The sequence below is a fragment of the Trachypithecus francoisi genome, unplaced genomic scaffold (genome assembly GCF_009764315.1).
Source record: "Trachypithecus francoisi isolate TF-2019V2 unplaced genomic scaffold, Tfra_2.0 Lachesis_group16, whole genome shotgun sequence".
NCBI classification, from domain to species: Eukaryota; Metazoa; Chordata; class Mammalia; order Primates; family Cercopithecidae; genus Trachypithecus; species Trachypithecus francoisi.
In genome coordinates this window covers 27,515,308-27,533,975 of record NW_022681461.1, presented here as the reverse complement: position 1 = coordinate 27,533,975, position 18,668 = coordinate 27,515,308, and the positions used below count along the sequence as shown (strand labels likewise).

At 41.0% G+C, this 18,668-nt stretch overlaps 1 protein-coding gene and 1 long non-coding RNA gene across 4 annotated transcripts in view; one reads left to right on the top strand and one right to left on the bottom strand.

Moving 5' to 3' along the window:
- The window catches only part of LOC117098487, a 53,558-nt gene extending 51,426 nt beyond the window's left edge, over positions 1-2,132 (bottom strand). The window contains exon 1 of the long non-coding RNA XR_004443433.1: positions 1,569-2,132. This is a non-coding gene — a long non-coding RNA (uncharacterized LOC117098487). The remainder of the gene's footprint in view (positions 1-1,568) is intronic.
- Positions 2,133-2,787: 655 nt separating this feature from the next.
- Positions 2,788-18,668, top strand: part of SMC5 (structural maintenance of chromosomes 5) — a 103,831-nt gene continuing 87,950 nt past the window's right edge. For all 3 annotated transcript variants that reach the window (XM_033237120.1, XM_033237119.1, XM_033237117.1), the window contains exons 1-3: positions 2,788-3,112; positions 8,829-8,970; positions 12,722-12,774. In XM_033237120.1, the coding sequence (XP_033093011.1) occupies positions 2,928-3,112; positions 8,829-8,970; positions 12,722-12,774 (380 nt within the window). In that variant the 5' untranslated portion in view covers positions 2,788-2,927. The remainder of the gene's footprint in view (positions 3,113-8,828; positions 8,971-12,721; positions 12,775-18,668) is intronic.

The window sequence follows — 18,668 nt, the reverse complement described above, 5'->3', positions numbered from 1 at the left end:
TTCCCAAACATTTTTTTGCAGCTGCAGGCCTCCCCCCACCCTCCCTGCATAAGTTTCTAGCTTCCCTATCTTAGTGTGTCTAAAGGGAAAGGAATGTACTTACTTATTAAGGCCCACAGTTTTTACTGGGGCCCATTGTATGAGTATGAAGTCGAGACTCCCCCACTCCTTCTGTGCTTGTTTATCTGTGTTTAAAGCTGTTTATCTGTCCAGGTGCAACCTGAGGTTTTCCCAAGGTTGTTTTATTTTTTGCCTGTTGCTGTGACTTTTCAGGCAGGCTGCTTCTGCAGTCTGAATTTTTTCAATGATTTTCCTTTCCATCTCTCTCATTTTCATTTGCATTTAAGAAAATTTCCGGTAACTACAAGTTCATGTGCTTTTTACTTACTCTATTTTTTTTTCTGTTATAACTTTTGGAGAGAGCAGAGTCCTTGTGTGAGAGGAAGAAGCAGGGACCTGGAAAAGGAGCTTTGTTGTAGGAGTCAGGAATCAGGGTTCTACTGTAACAGCTTTCTAAGTGGCCTTCCACTTCCACATTCGGTCCCCTCTAATCCATTTTCCACGCAGCAACCAGAATGATTATTTTAAAAGTTTAAGGCCAGGCACTGTGGTTCATGCCTGTAATGCCAGCACTTCGGGATGCTGAGGAGGGCGGATCACTCGAGGTCAGGAGTTATAGACCAGCCTGGTCAAAATGGTGAAACCCCCGTCTCTAGTGAAAATACAAAAAATAGCCAGACATGGTAGCATGCGCCTGTAATCCCAGCTACTCAGGAGGTTGAGGCAGGTGAATCGCTTGAACCAGGGAGGCAGTGGTTGCAGTGAGCTGAGGTGGCACTACTGCACTCCAGCCTGGGCAACTGGGTGAGACTGTCTCAAAAAAATCAAATAAAAAAATAAAAAATAAATTAAAAGCTTTAATCAGATCATGGCCCTCTCCTGCTTAAAACTATGCAATGGCTTTCCACGGCTTTAAAAATAAAATTCAGGCTTTTCCACGATGGACAAGGTTCTGTTATGCAACCTTGTTCACTGCTCTGCAGCCACACGGGCCTTCCCACCTCAGAGCTTTCGTCCTTACTGGAATGTTCCAGCAAAATTCTTTTGCCTGGGGTGCTCTTTTCTCAGATGTCACAGTTTTCTCTTGTCCTTCAGGGTTTATCTTAAACATCACCACCTCTAAGAGACCTTCTGTACCTCCGACCCATCAGGTTCATTTTGTTTTCTTCCTAACACCTGTCACAGTCTGAAATTATCCTCATCATTTGTTGTGTCAACCTTAAGTAGTGAAATTTATAAAATAACATTAAGTATAGAGTTTATTCTAACGCGCTTGAAGACAGCCACCTGGAAACACCAACTCCAAACAAATAAGGTCAATGTTCCAAAGAGTAGTTAAGGTTTTATTTACATAGGCAGAAAGAGAGAAGGTTCAGCAGGAGTTCAACATTTTCAATGCAAGACCAATGCATAAAACACAGTGATTAGATTAGTTACAGATATCTACATTCCAAGGAGGATAACTATATTAATTTATGAAGAGGGGTAGTGATCTGAGGGGGTCTTACCTCTGTCTCTGTTTGGTCTTCCTGATTATTTATAGGAAAAAACAAGGCAGACATTGCAGTTGTACGCCAAAGGACTCAGGCCCCGTAGCCACATTCTTCGCAAGGCTCAGAATAATATAAAGTTCCAACAGCTTTAAGTTTGAATTTTTTAATTTCAGTTGATTCACTTGTTCTTTTCCTGTCTCCCACAATAGAAAATAAGTTTCCAGGGATGCAACCTTGGCAGGCTCCTAAACTGCCACGGCTCCAGTTTCTTGTAGTTTAGACACTCATTATTAGTTGAAGGAAAGAAGATCCAAGCAGGCCTCGGTGCGCCGCCTGCTCTTTAATGCAAGGGCTTACTAGATGAATGTGAACAGACTGAACCAGACCCACCCTGTTAATGAAATTAGGCTGCGCATTCTAGCTCAGGGGTTTCTAGAAACCTCGGGGGCGGAAGTTTAACCAGAGAATTAGGAGGCAAGGAGCAGAGAAGCAATGAGGATAACCTGTGCAGTGTAATCGTTTCACGAGTTTGAGAACGCCTAGCACGATGCCTTCACGGAGCCTCGGGCAGAGTCATTTAAGAGTATTTCTTTTTTTTTTTTTTGAGGCGGAGTCTCGCTCTGTCGCCCGGACTGGAGTGCAGTGGCCAGATCTCAGCTCACTGCAAGCTCCGCCTCCCGGGTTTACGCCATTCTCCTGCCTCAGCCTCCCGAGTAGCTGGGACTACAGGCGCCCGCCACCTCGCCCGGCTAGTTTTTGTATTTTTAGTGAGAGTATTTCTTTTTCGGGGTTTTGAGACAGGGACCTGATTTGAAGCAACGAGGAAGAAAACCAAGAGGACGAAGAGCCAAGGATGGGCGTGCCCGGGAGCTCTCAGGCAGGCACCTGGAAGGGGTGGGAGCAAGCAGGGCCTAACGTACCCCTGGCCTTGACGGCCCTGGACGCCCCAGGTGCCCCCCCACAGCAGCCTCCCACCACACATGACTGAGGCTCAGGAAGCAATAAAGTGGCTTTCAAAATACTAAATGTAATTGACATCTTTTCCTGAGTGAAAAAAACAAAAAAGGATCTGAATGCTGAAATATACAGAGAAAAAACTCCCGTTGCCACGTCCCTCGAGGTCCCCACTCAGTCCCGTCTGCTGCTCCGCCCTCAGTCCGGCCCTAGTTCGGCGCGGCCGACCGCGGGAGGCGCCGGGTGGGCCTGTTGACGCTGCCGGACTTGAACTGCGCAGGCGCGGCGCGAGATCGCGGGAGCGAGCGCGCGGGAGCAGTTCGCGGCACTTCGCGCGGGAGCCGGGCGCTGGGGCGCTTGGGCGCCTCGGCTGCCGGACGGTGGGAACGGAAGTCGCTGTGGGGCGCTGAGGAAGCCAGGATGGCGACTCCGAGCAAGAAGACGTCAACTACAAGCCCCCAGGCTTCCAAGAGAGCTCTCCCGAGAGACCCTTCGTCGGAGGTCCCGAGCAAGAGGAAGAATGCGGCCCCGCAGCTGCCGCTGGTGCAGTCGTCCGGGCCTTTCGTGGAGGGCTCTATAGTCCGTATCTCGATGGAGAACTTCCTGTGAGTGGCCGGGAGGCCGCGCCGCGGGTGTGGAGGCGTGCGGTCCAACAGGCCCTGGGGCGCCGGCTGCGCGCGGGCGTGGGCGTGTGGGTGTGTACCTGGCTTGTGGGTCTGGCCTTGAATTCGTGCCGGGGTTCCCATGAGGATTTTTCTACGAAGGCTGTGGAGATTGACGTGTATGATGTAGGAGATGTGTGCCTTACGTGATGTGGTTTTTAAATTTAGTCCGCCAAGGTTTTCCAAAAGCGTCATGTAGCAGGTAGTGGTTGTACGAGGGAGTAGGTCTCTGCCCGCTGGGAGTCGCGATCCATAGCGGCCCTGGTCTGTAATTCACATAAGTATTGTCCCCGGGAATTTACGAGAAGGCAGCAGTTAATTCGGCGTGGTAGTGATGCTATGGCAGATTCTTAGGGTAGGCATTTGCCACAGAGGAGTAGGTAAGACGGTAAAGGTTGTTTGAGATGGGAGGTTACAGGTACAAAAAATTAAACCTTACTGGCAATTGTTGGATCTCCCTACAAACCCTTGACTCCTCTAAACCCAGCTTTCTTCTCTGGTTCCTCCCTCTCTCCTTCAGACAACTAGTTATCACTTTAGAATTTAATAAGTTTTAGATATGTCATGTATTTGCCTAGCACCTCACAGTGAATCTGTTCCAAGTCGTCTTTTTTTTTTGAGACGGAGTTTCGCTCTTATCGCCCACGCTGAATGGAGTTTTGTGGCGCTACTTCGGCCCACTGCAACTTCCGCCTCTCGGTTTCACGCTCCTGGGTCAGCCTCCCGAATAGCTGGGACTGCAGGTGCGCGCCACCACGCCCGGCTAATTTTTGTTTTTGAGACGGAATCTCATACTGTCGTCCGGGCTGGAGGGTAGTGGCGCAATCTTGGCCCACTGCAACCTCCGCCTCCCAGTTTCAAGCGATTCTCCTGCCTTAGCTTACCGAGTAGCTGGGATTACAGGCACGCGCCACCACGCCCAGCTATTTTTTTTTTTTTTTGTATTTTTAGTAGACACGGGGTTTCACCATGCTGACCAGGCTGATCTGGAACTTTTGACCTCAGGGGATCTGCCGCCTCGGCCTCCCGTCGTGCTGTGATTATAGGCGTGAGCCACCGTGTCCCCGGAAGTCTTTTTTAAACTTCCACATAGTGGCATAAGGATAACAGAATTGTATTTTAACAATACTACCTTTTTTGTTTTCAAGCACCTATTGTGTGCCGAGTACACAGTGCACTCATTCTTTCTTAATAACAACTCTATCTTGATAATTTCCATTGTGGAAAGAAGCTCAGTAGGTTGTTTTGCCCAGTTTTACACAGCTGTTAAGTAGTTGCATTGCTATTTGAATCCAGATCAGGAAAGATAAATGTAATCAAATGAGTTAGATACCGTAACAACATATATATCAGGATCCTTCACAAAGGATGAAGTGGTTAGTTTTGTCCACGAGTATGAGAAAGAGCTTTGTAAAGAAGATATGAAAGTCTTTGTTCTTGCTCTGTTGCCCACTCTGGAGCTCAGTGGCATGATCAGGGCTCAGTGAAGCCTGTACCTCCCCTTCTCAAGTGATCCTCCTACCTCAGCCTTTCAAGTAGCTGGGACTATAGGCACGTACCCTACCTGGCTGTTTTAAAAATTTTTTGTAGAGATGGGGTTTCACCATGTTGCCCAGGCTAGTCGAGAACTTCTGGGCTCGAGCACCTCACCTCGGCCTCCCAAAGTGCTGGGATTACAGGCATGAGCCACTGCACCCGCCTAAAAAGATAGGAAAGTCTTAAAAGAAGTGAAGAGCATTGAAGACAGAAGGAACTGTCTGAAATAGTTTGGTATATTTAGAAAGTGTCAAGTGTTTTAGTAAGGCAAGAGTATAGGATGTGAGTGAGTATTTGGACAGCGGGTAAGCAACCATTGAGAGACCTGTATGTTTACTATGCTAAGAAGTTCCAGCATCGTCCTGTAGGCAGCCACGGTGTGTTTTCAACAGGGAATGACATGTGTTTTATGTTATTCTGGAAGCACTGTGGAGGATGATTTAGAAAGGGTGTAATATTGGAAGCAAAAAGACTACGAAGGCAAGAGATGATCAGAGTGTGAAGGAGTGAGATTTGACAGGATCCAGCTACAGAGTAATTGAGGCATGGGGGAAAGGGAGGAATGCAGCATTTTTCCCACGTGTTTGCCTTAGCTAATTGGTCAGATGCTGTTCAGAAGAGAGAGCAGTTTGAGGAGAATAATAAATGCCTCTTAGATCCTGTGATTTGAAGTTTCCTTTGGAGTATCTAAGAGAGATGTTTTATAGGCAGAATGTAAGAGTCTGGAGCTTAGAGGAAAGTGTGAACAGATGAGAGATTTGGGAGTCATGCACACAGGTGATTGATGAAGTTGCAGAACTGGTTATGATTGCTCAATAGGAATTATGAATTGAAGGACTAGAAGACCATGTACAGGGTCTTGGGAGAATGCCTGCTTTTAAGGGTGAAGCGAAGAAATACTCAAAGTCAGAAGGAACTATTCAGGGAGGTAAGATGAAAACAGTGGGAGACAATTATCAGAGAAGCCATTTTTGAAAAAGAATGTTTCAAAAATATCACCTGCTACATTGAAGTCAGATAGCGGGGTTGAAAAGATCCCACTGTATTTAGCAATTGGGGAATCTTTGACCTTTTAATGAAGCAGTGGAAGCAGAAAACTTTGCAGGCCATAGAAGAATGAATGAGGGTGAGAAAGTAGAATTTGGATGCAAAGAGAAGAAAGAAAAAGTAGCTGGAAGTGCAGAGGTTGGTGAGATATTATTGTTTATTTTAATGAGGGGCCTTTGAGTTTTAGGCAAGAGGTAGAGAAAGGTGGGCTTAGAGAATTAGCAAGGAAATAAGAGGGGTAGTCAGATAATTTAAATGGCCTGGAAGAGAGTAGTGAGTGAACCAAGTCAAATGGAGTTGGGAGTGGAGGGAGAGACTTGGAGGCTGAAGGAATAACACGCGCAAAGACTTAAGAGAAATAAGGAATTACAGTCACAAAACTGAAAGAAGTACATTATAGGTAAAATTTAGAGGTCTGGGTAGAAAATAGGGAAGGGAGATAAAAAGTAGAAAAAGATGAAACTCGGCTATGATAGGTCCTCCTTTTTCTTTTTCTTTTTTAACAAGTGACATCAGATTTACAGTTCTACCAGCATTACTTAGTGATTGATTGGATGATGGAGTGGTGGTTTGCGTGGAGTCAAAAGCAATGAAAACCAAAGATGATGCAAAACTAATGCCGAGGTTTCTGATTTGGGCAATGGTGTCAATGATAATACCATTCACTAAGAGACCGCAATAGTGGTTTTGGATGGGAAAGATGGTGGATTTAGTTTTAAATGTGTTAAGTATAAGTTGACTGTTGTGGGACATTCAAATAGCATTATTGAGCTGATCATTGCATATAGAGGTCATCTGGACTACTTTCAGCATGTAGATAGTATGCAAAGACTTGGAGAAAGAAGGAATCATTGAGGCCATAGAGAATACATGAGATACCTCGTGAAGTATATGGAATGATAAGAGGGTGGGTCTCCTGGCCGGGCGCGGTGGCTCAAGCCTGTAATCCCAGCACTTTGGGAGGCCGAGACGGGCGGATCACAAGGTCAGGAGATCGAGACCATCCTGGCTAACACTGTGAAATCCCGTCTCTACTAAAAAAATACAAAAAACTAGCCGGGCGAGGTGGCGGGCGCCTGTAGTCCCAGCTACTCGGGAGGCTGAGGCAGGAGAATGGCGTAAACCCAGGAGGCGGAGCTTGCAGTGAGCTGAGATCCGGCCACTGCACTCCAGCCCGGGCGACAGAGCGAGACTCCGTCTCAAAAAAAAAAAAAAAAAGAGGGTGGGTCTTTACCAATAGCTCTTTCAGAGGGAGCTCAGAGGAAAGGAAGCTCATAATAAGGGAATTCCCAATAAATACATCATAGAGTCAGAAGAACGATTTTAAACAGTGCAGAGGCTTGATTTGGGTAGCTGAAGGCAAGAAAAATCCCCCCGCCCAACCCCTGCCAAAAAAAAAAAAAAAAAAAAAAAACAGGAGCTTTGTTTTTGGCTACTCTCCCTATTTATAATATTGATGCATATTTTATAGGCCAGAAATTCTCATGCTTTTTTCTGTTCAGTTTTCTTAAGTTACATCGTTGTTTTAGTATAACATTCACACAGAGATTTCACAACAGGAAATCCAAGTGTTAAAGAATGGGGCTTCATGTGTTGAGAATAAGAAGGTCTATGTCAGGTAATTTTCTACATTTCTGAAGTTCCCAAACTGGTTTTATTGTAACCATTATAAAGGGCTCTTTTGAGACCCAGGTACTAGCAGAACAAAATGGCTAAAAAGATGTAGCACATGCTGTGTAGAGGTGTGGGATTAGCAAACCTACCAGAAAATACTTCTTTTCTACCTGTATTTTGATTACCACCTGACATTTCAAAATCATTAAGTTCTTAAAATATTAATGTGTGCTTGGTTAAGTTATTTATATACTTAGCAGGTGAATAGCAGGCTAAGCATTTATTCATGAGGAATTAGTTGGCAGCTCCTGAGAGTTAACTGAAATGCTGTGGACAAAGGACACTTTTTATGGGTTCAAATTAAGAGTATTCAAAAGCGAGTTAAAAGAATGTCTGAGTCAGAGTTTGTTTCACATTTTGTCATAATTGTCACTAGTAACTAATAAAGATTAGATGCTAACTGTAATTAGAGTACTAGACAACTTTCAATTTTTTCTTTTTTTTTTTTTTTTTTGAGACGGAGTCTCGCTCTGTCACCCGGGCTGGAGTGCAGTGGCCGGATCTCAGCTCACTGCAAGCTCCGCCTCCTGGGTTTACGCCATTCTCCTGCCTCAGCCTCCCAAGTAGCTGGGACTACAGGCGCCCGCCACCTCGCCTGGCTAGTTTTTTTTTTTGTATTTTTTAGTAGAGACGGGGTTTCGCCATGTTAGCCAGGATGGTCTCGATCTCCTGACCTCGTGATCCGCCCGTCTCGGCCTCCCAAAGTGCTGGGATTACAGGCTTGAGCCACTGCGCCCGGCCAACTTTCAAATTTTGTTTGTTTTGTAGGACAGTGTGTCTCTATGATACCTAGGCTGGCCTTGACCTCCTAGGCTCAACTGGTCCTCTGACCTCAGCCTCCCTCATAGCTGGGACTATAGGCACATACCATGGTGCCTGGCTTGGAAAATAATTTTTAAAAGTTAATAGAATGAAACCTTTGGGTTGAGATATGTCTTCAGTTTTGTAATTAAAAATTTGCTTAGATTGTTTGAAATATTAAAATATGAATAACCATTAAGCATTATAATTTAAAAGAAATATGAATGTAAAATTCAGACTTAAGGTAAGCCATGGCCTCTCCTATAAAATTTGTTTTAAAGTTATTTTGTGTAATATCTTTGATATAGTGTCCAGTGTTTTGTAATTATTAAAAAAAAGAACAAAGATCAAACTTCACTTTTTTCAGCAAACTTTTGAAGAAACTATATGAAATTATATTCTTTAGTTATGTATTACTGCCTTTTCATTTCTTCTGTTGATAGATTTTCTTTCTAAAGTTGTTTATTAAAAACCTATTAAAAAATTAAATTTGCAAGGTTAGCTAGTTTTTAAAGGAATTTGAGGAATCTCATAGATAATGTAAAGCAAGGAAAAGTGATTTTGTATCTCTCCTTAGTAATTTCATCTCTTTATAATTCAGAACATATGATATTTGTGAAGTATCTCCTGGACCCCACTTGAATATGATCATTGGAGCCAATGGAACAGGGAAGTCGAGCATTGTGTGTGCCATTTGCCTTGGTTTAGCTGGGAAACCTGCTTTCATGGGACGAGCGGATAAGGTGAGTTAACTTAATTACTTTTTAAGAAAATTCAGAACTATTAATTGCTGTTAGTAACATCAATTTCTACACCTCAGTTCCTTGGGTATAGCAAACTTAATAGTGCATGAATGTAAGGAATAAATTTGGCAGGTAAAGAAGCTGGAAGGAGATTTTCATTTCTAGAAGTATTTTGGACGATAATACTAGAGGATTCTCCAAGTCCCTTACACCTAAAATGCTAGAAATTATGTAATATGCCTTTTTTTTTAAATGCAGCACTTGGCTTGTGGAACCGTGGAGTAAATTTAGAAAGGGCAGAAACAAAATCCAGTCATATGTTGCTTAATGATGGGGATATGTTCTGAGAAAATGCATCTTTAGACAATTTGTCATTGTGTGAGCATAATAGAGAGTACTTACACAAACCTAGATGGTATAGCCTACTATTCACTTAGGCTATATGGTGTAGCCTATTGCTCCTAGACTACACTCCTGTAGAGCATGTTACTTACTGTACTGGATACTGTGGACAGTTGTAACACAATGGCCTACATTGTACTTATGTAAACATCTCTAAATATAGAAAAGGTACAGTAAAAATACAGTGTAAAAGATAAAAATGGTACACCTGTGTAGGGCACTTAATCATATTCATGAGAGTGGGTGGCGGAAAAATACTGCCCGAACAGGGAGGGAGTCTTGAGAAAGGAGGAGAAGGAGGAGATAAGAAACAGATACAAAAAATGAGATCATTAAAAATGGCAAAATGTTGGCTGGATGTGGTAGCTCATGCCTATAATCCCAGCACTTTGTGAGGCCATGGTCAGGATCTGGCCGACATGGTGAAACCCTGTCTCTACTAAAACTGCAAAAATTAGGCATGGTGGCGGGTGCCTGTAATCCCAGCTACTTGGGAGGCTGAGGCGAGAGAATTGCTTGAACCCAGGAGGCGGAGGTTATAGTGAGCCAAGATCACGCTGTTGCACTCCAGCCTGGGCAACAAGAACGAGACTCTGTCTCAAGAAAAATAAAATAAAAATCACAAAACGAGATGGTAGAAATACGTGCAGATATAATCACACTAATTATAAATGATCTAAACTCATTAAATTATAAAGTCTGTTAGAATGGAGAGATGAAACAATGTTTAGTTCTCTTTTGTTTTTAATAAGCATATCTAAATTAAAGTGTTACAGAAAAGTTAAGAGTGAAAGGATGAAAAAAAATACATGCCAGGCAAATACACAAAAGAAAGTAGGTGTAGCTGGATTAATACTAGGCAAGATAGACTTTAGAGGAAAAAGTCTTTTTTAGAGATAATAGTGGTCATTAAACACTGACGAAAGTTTTAATTCACTAGAAGATAATTGAGTTCCCAACTCACATTATAATCTAGCTCCAAAAGGTGTAGGCAGAATCTGCAGAATGCTAACAAGCAGTTAACATATCCATAACTGTACTGGGAGAGCTATCAATAATAGTAGATCAATCAGATAAAAAGATCAGACTACAAAAGATTTGAACAATAAAGTTAAGCTTGAACCAATGGCTATATTATAAAAAGTACGCCCAACAATTGGAGACTATGCATTCTTTTCAAGCACAAGTTAACATTTCTAAAAGTTAATTGTATACTGAGTCATAAAGCAAGTATCAAAAAATTTCAAAAAATGGACACCACATAGACCATATCCTGACTACAATACTATTAAGATAGAAATAATAACAAAAAAATTAAAATTTAATGGATGGTTACAAAATGGAAGCAAATTCCCCTTAAGATTATAAATTATTTAAAATGTGTATGTGTGTTTAGTGCTATATGGGAGACATTTATTAGGTAGAAGATACTTTTCTCTGTTAATAACTAGCCTTGTGACCTTGAGCAATTATCTGGACTCCAGTTTTTCTTCATTTCAAAAATGGGAGAGTTGGAACAGATAGCATCCAAGGACCAACTGAGATTTTTATGAATATTGATACATAGTTTTTTAATTGTCAGATCATTTAATCCCTATCTCTTTGTAATGGTCTGTTGGATTGTACTCCAGGGGCTGTACAGTAGGAATGAATTGGCTATAACAATTTTTACTAACTTTTTCATGTTGATTTTTGTCATGAAAACACATCTCTTCTCATCCTTGAGTGACAGGATTTTTTTTTTTTTTTTTTGAGACAGAGTCTGGCTCTGTTGCCCAGGCTGGAGTGCAGTGGCCGGATCTCAGCTCACTGCAAGCTCCGCCTCCCGGGTTTACGCCATTCTCCCGCCTCAGCCTCCCGAGTAGCTGGGACTACAGGCGCCCGCCACCTCGCCCGGCTAGTTTTTTGTATTTTTTTTAGTAGAGACGGGGTTTCACCGTGTTCGCCAGGATGGTCTAGATCTCCTGACCTTGTGATCCGCCCGTCTCGGCCTCCCAAAGTGCTGGGATTACAGGCTTGAGCCACCGCGCCCGGCCGAGTGGTAGGATTTTTAAGGAGGCTGTGGAGTGCAGTGTTTCCTAGATGACAGGTTGCAGCCCTTTGAGTGCACAGATGTATTTATGGGATGCCCAAGTTCTCAGCAAGAATATTTAATGTATTTTTGTTTAAATGCTAATATAAAAATATAACAAAAACATACTCTACACCATCTGTATGGATACTTTATAGTAAGAACTGCTTCCTGACTTTTTTTTTTCCTCCTCATTGGTACCAAGTATTTTAATTCTTGCAAGCTAACAGGCAGATAGCATTCCTACATAGATGTCCTTGTTTCCCTGTGAGGAAACAGGCAGGTTAAGCAACTGTTGAATGTCTAACAACTTGTATGTGATGGAGTTGAGATTTGAACCTAGATAAGTAGATGTTAAAATCTGTACTTTTAAGCATTAGGCTATACCCGGTGGTTAGAAGATAAGGCTTTTTTTTTTTCTTCATCTTTCTGGAACTCAGCTTTATCATCTATAAAATGAATATATACTTAAAGGTTGCTTATGAGTGTTAAATGAGAAAATACATGTTTAGTGCTTAGCACAACAGTATATAGTAAATGGTAAATGCTAGCTCTTGTCATCACTGTCATCACTATTAAAAAGGTTACTTGCAAGGTGTATTTTCTACCTTTTTTAATATTTATCACTTATTTATAGACTGATTTAAGATCCAGTCTGATTTTTTTAGGCTCAGACTTTGTTTTCGGGCTTAGACTCATAAGCATATAGAAACTGGCACAGATATATCTACTTTATCATGTAAATTTCAATTATATTGCTCCTTTTAAAACGATGCATGGTGGCAATTATATCATTAAGAGGATAGGTAATATTAGCATGGTTGTTAATATTTAACCTGCGCGACTGTAGGAAGTCTTCAATGGCAGTAAGAAGGTTTGAGTGCTCAGTGGTTATACTATAGGACCTGTTTTCCCACAGGCATTTTCTCTTCTCTCTGGGCATTTAATATAGTGGCCAAGTACACAGGCTGTGGAGCCAGATTTCCTGGGTTCAAATCCTTTTTCTGGCACTTACTGGCTTTGTCACGAAGTTTGTAAGAGGCTATGGAGTGCATAGGAGTTCAATAAATTTTACCTAATATTATTATTATTGTTATTTGTGGGAGGGAACAATGGAGGAACCCAGATCTGGGAGGGATACCTTAGAAAGTGACAGGAGTGCACATATAAGTGGTACCTGAAAAAAATCTTGATTTGACAAATAATAAGGACTGCTAAATCTCGGATTGTTAACCTGGGAATGTCATTACACAGCTCACTTTCTTTTTTATGTCTTAGGTTGGTTTTTTTGTGAAGAGAGGATGTTCCAGAGGCATGGTTGAAATTGAATTGTAAGTGTTAAAAGTGCTAAAACTTCTTTTTCCTATAAAATTCTTAGTTTATATTCATGTTTTTCTGATGATTAGAAAAGAGTATTAATATAGTATTATGGCATAAATATTGGAAATAATATTTAAAGAATACTTAATCCAGATAAGTAAGTGGTTTAAAAAATATATTTTTAAAACTTAAATTGTAGGCCATCTGTGGTGGCTCACTCCTGTAATCTGAGCACTTTGGGGAGGCTGAGGTGGGTAGATCACCTGAGATCAGGAGTTGGAGACCAGCCTGGCCAACATGAGGAAGCCCCGTTTCTCCTAAAAATAGAAAAATTATCTAGGCATGGTGGTGCATGCCTGTAATCCCAGCTACTGGGGAGTCTGAGGCAGGAGAATTGCTGGAACCTGGGAGGCAAAGGTTACAGTGAGCTGAGATGGTGCCACTGCACCCCAGCCTGGGAGACAGAGCTAGACTCTGCCCCCCTAAAAAAAACAAAAACAAAAACAAAAAAAACTTGTGGCCGGGCGCGGTGGCTCAAGCCTGTAATCCCAGCACTTTGGGAGGCCGAGACGGGTGGATCATGAGGTCAGGAGATCGAGACCATCCTGGTCTACACGGTGAAACCCCGTCTCTACTAAAAAATACTAGCCGGGCGAGATGGCGGGCGCCTGTAGTCCCAGCTACTCGGGAGGCTGAGGCAGGAGAATGGCGTAAACCCAGGAGGCGGAGCTTGCAGTGAGCGGAGATCGCGCCACTGCACTCCAGCCCGGGCGACAGAGCAAGACTCCGTCTCAAAAAGAAAAAAAAAACTTGTGAGAGTTTTATTGAAAAAAAATTATCAGGGAAATAAGTTTATAGCAGGTAATGAAATAGAACTATACTTCTATTAAGTAGTCATGATGAAGTTGCAATGTTTTTCACAAATTTAAAGTATCTGGGTTTTGGTTTTTGGTTTTTGGTTTTTTTTTTTTTGGCTGATCTTGAAAGTAATAGTTGCTTGTTTTTAAAAAATGTGAACAATGTAGAAGTGTATAATGTTGAAAATAAAAGCCGCCTTGCCATTATTCCTAATTCTGTAAATAACTACTGTTAATAGTTTGGTGAATCTTATGTATGACAAGGACTTGGTACTTGTGCCACCATTTTTTATTTTCTCCCTTATGACACCAGTAATTCGTCATGGTATTCTTTTCCCTTGAGCTTGGATATTCTCAATTGGCCATTCTAGGCAGCTATTTTTGATGGACTAGAATTGATATTTATGATGAAACCAGTTGACCGTCCTTGGTATATATAATTTTAATCCTTTACACGTAAATATGCACATTGTTTAGGTGATTTTTTAGAGACTGTTGCTTTTGGAATATTAGTGGAAAGTTGTGGCATTTTTGAGCTGAAAAGCCTTTAAAGATTATCTGATAGCCCTACCATTTGATATGAGATGAGGAAACGATCTTTTATAAAAATTCAATCAAAGTGTTTATTTTTATAGAGATGGGAAAGATACACATGGAAGTAAAAAGAAAATTTTAAAATACCCAACTTATTAAAATATGATAAAATTTTACTGAAGAATATAAAATCAAGACCTGAAGAAATGGAGACGAGTGATATGTTCCTAGAAACATAAAGTTAATGTCATTATTAACATTATTAACATTATTAATATGTTAACATTATTAACATATTATTATTAACATGTCAGACCAGGTGCAGTGGCTCATACATGTAATCCCAGCACTGTGGGTAGCCAAGGCAAGTGATTGCTTGAGTCCAGCAGTTGGAGACCAGCCTGAGCAACATGGCAAAACCCCATCTCTACAAAAAATACAAAAATTAGCCAGGCCTAGTGATGCGCATCTATAGACTCAGGAAACTGAGGTGAGAAAATCACCTGTGCCTGGGGAGGTAGAAGATGTAGTGAGCCATGATTGTGCCACCGCACTCCAGCCTGAGTGTCAGAGTGAGACTCTGTCTGCAAAAAAACAACAAAAAAAAGGTCAATCCTTTCTAAATTAATACATACATTTGATACAATGAGAGTCTCAACAGGTAAGTTTATAAGTTGATTCTCAACTTCATCTTGAAGAATAAATGTGCCAGAAAACCCAAGATTTTTAAAAAGCAAAGTTGTAAATAAGATTTGTCTACCACATGTTGAAGTATACTGTAAAGTTGTTGATTTAAAATAAGTGTGATACTGGTATAGAAGATGAGAGGAGCAGAATGTAGAAACCAGGAACAGATCTAAATGTACATGAGAACTTACTATAAAAGTGGCAGTTTAATTAAGTGTGGGATATTTTAAGAGACAGGAAAAACCAAACTTGTTTTTGCTGTTCTCAAACTCAACACAGCACAGAACACTTCTGCACCAGATGTGTCGGTTTTTTCCCCACACCCTGCAATTCAGTTCAATTCTGACACTAACCAAAAATTAGTGCAGGAGCCATAGTTAGGGGCTCAGTCATACAGGACTGCCCTCCACTTCATAAGCCATTTGCAAGTCTTAGATTGTGCCCTGTACTTTTGACCAACCAGCTGTAAATTGAGGTTCTCAGGACCCCTTTCTTGGTTCAGTTATTTGCTAGGATGGTTCATGAAACTCAGGGAAGCACTTAGGTTTACCCGTATATTATAAAGGATTCTACAGAAGGTTCAGATGATTAGCAAAATACGGGGCGAGGTCTGGAAGAGTCCAGAGTGCAGGAGCTTCTTTCCAGACTTTCCCAGCATATGGATGTGTTCCTCAACCTGGGAGCTCTCTGAAACCCGTGGTTCAGGGAATTTTATGGAGACTTCATCGCATGGGTATAATAGAAACTCAATCTCTAGTCCTGCTTCCCTTCCCAGAGGTTTGGGGGTAGGTTGATGGGGCTGAAGGTTCTAAGCTTCTGTTCATGGCTTTATCTTTCTCGTGACCACCCTACATCCAGAAGCCCACCAAGAGTTGCCTCATTAGAAAAAGACACATTTTTCACCTAGGAAATTCCAAGGGATTAGGAGTTATGTGTCAGGAATTGAGGACAGAGACTAACTACATTTTTTTCCATTTTTTTTGAAATGGAGTGTCACTGTCGCCCAGGTTGGAGTGCAGTGGCGCCATCTCGGCTCACAGCAATCTCTGTTTCCTGGGCTCAAGCGATTCTTCCACTTCAGCCTTCCAGGTAGCTGGGATTACAGGCACCCACCACCACGCCTGGCTACTTTTTGTATTTTTAGTAGAGACGGGGTTTTGCCCTGTTGGCCAGGCTGATCTTGAACTCCTGACCTCAAGTGATCTGCCCGCCTCGGCCTCCCAAAGTGCTAGGATTACAGGCGCGAGCCACCATACCCAGCCTACATATTTCTTTATACAGGTTGAGTATCCCTTATCTGCAATGCTTGGGACCAGAAGTGTTTTGGATTTTGGATTTGTTTTGAGTTTAGAATATTTGCGTTACACGTATCGGTTCAACATCCCCAATCTGAAAATCTGAAATATGAAACACCCCAATGACCATTACCATTGAATGTCATGTTGGCACGCAGGAAGCTTTGTATTTTGGAGCATTTCAGATTTTTGGACTAGGGATACTCAACCTGTATATCACAGTATCATAGTGTAAATTATTCAAATTGAGCTGTGATAATTATCTGTTAATGTTTTAAAGGTAAATTTAGAGCTTTACCTAACACCCTACACATAAATAAAATTTAAGTGTATAAATGTCAAGCACTTTTTCCACGAAGGTTCACATGGCCTTGAGAGTACCAAATGTAAAACAGCTCATCATTAGTTGTTGAAATTATTGCTATTAAACAAATGTACTAACTGGCCATGTATTCCTTGAGTAGAATGGTGGCTAGAATAATCTCTGGCATGTATTTATGTAGTCATTTTCCAGATATTTATTGAGTACCTATACATTGGGGATACTCTTCCCTCATGGAATTTGTAGTTGGGGCATAAGGACGGACCGTTAGATAAGTAAAATACATATTATGTTAGGTGGTGATAAGTGCTACATAGAAAAATAAAGCAGAAAAGGAGGATAGGAGTGACAGTGGAGTTTTACAATTTTGAATAGCCTGATCAGGAAAGATCTCACTGAGAAGATAGCATTTAAGCAAAGACCTGAAGGAGGGAAGGTAATGAGCATGGAGATAAATGGGGAAATAGTGTTTCAGGTATGGAGATTTGCAAATGCCAGGGCTCTAAAGTGGTACCCACAGTGACTGGATCACATTGAAGGAGGAGAATAGTAAAAGATAAGCTGTGAAAATATCAGAAAGTAAAGCCTGTATTCATTGTAAGGACTTGGCATTTATTTTGCATAAGCCATAAAGCCACCTGGTTTTTAGCAGAGGAATGATGTGATGTAACTTAAAAAGTTTAACCAGATTGGGTTGCTGTATGGAAAGTAAACTTTAAGAGAGCAAAGGCAAAAGCAAGAATATCAGTTAAGTGACTAATAGAACAACCCTATGAGAGATGATGGTAGCTTATGATTTGCTTATGAATTATATTATGATTCGCTTATGAATTATATACAGGGTATGGGAGAAGGAACAAGGCATCAGGGAGGACTCCAAGGTGTCTGGCATGATTAAGGGTAGAGTTTCCATTAACTGAGGTAGACAGACCTACTGTACAAGGTTTTGGTGGTAGATCATACATCGTTGAACTAAGATGCCACCACTTGTAGCTTCCAATTAAAATTAAACTAGCACAGATAGTTTGAAATGTGCATCCCAATTTCAGATATGTTAAAATGTTTTTTTAAAAAAGGAACTTTTCATAATCAAACATGGTAAAGTTTGAGATGCCTAGTAGATACTCGGGCAGAGCTGGGCACGGTAACTCATACCTGTAATCCCAACACTTAGGGAGGCAGAGGCGGGAGGATTGCTTGAACTCAGGAATTCCACCAACCTGGGCAACATAGCGAGACTCCATCTCCACACACATACAAAAAGGTCTGAGATTCAGGTAGAAATGTTTTTAGTGGGCAGTTAGATATATAAACCTGTCATTCCTGGAGAAGTCTGGGCTGAAGATAACACATTTGGGAAATCATTATTATTATGATGGATTAAATCACCAGTGAAGCAGAGATAGATAAAACGAATAAGAGTTCTAAGAACGTATCTGCTACAGTGCATCGTTTAGAGATAGAACATAGAGAAACCTAGGAAAGGAAACTGAGAATTGGCTGGTGAGTCAGGAGAATACAGTACTTAGAAACCAGTACTTGAAACAACTTCAGGAGAAGTCAGTTGTCTATCACCTGTGTGTGATACTGCTGATAGGTCAAGTAAATTGAGAACAAAGAGTTTATTAGTATTTATTGAGTTGGTTATATCATTTAAGTTGAAGAATTAATTAATTCCCTGATGTTTGCTCAATTTTGCATTCTTAGAATAACCCAGTTTGGTCGTAGTTTTTTTGATGCATTGCTAGATTGGTTTTCTAGTATTTTATTTAGGATTTTGACATCTGTATTTTGTTTGTGAAAGATACTGGTGGTTTGAATGTTTGGTTAATCTTACTGTTAAAAATAATCTGATGTGAATTGTAGGGGGTCTTGCAAAAAAAATCATCTAGCTTTTTTTTCTAACTATACTGTTTTATTTTTTTCTAACTGCTGATTTCATTTATTTATAGCAATCGGTTGCTTAGATTTTTCTGTTTATTCTTGTATCACTGTGATTATTTATACTTCATAAAGGATTTTCCCATTCTTCTTAGTTTTAAATTTTATTGACATGAATATCATCCTCTTATCAGTTTATTATATGTGTATTATTTTATATAAAACAGTATTTGTCTTCTAAAAATTGAATTGTCAATTTTAGTAGTTTTTTTCGATGAACCAACTTCTGCATTTGTCTTATATCATGGTTTTCTATTTCATTAATTTCT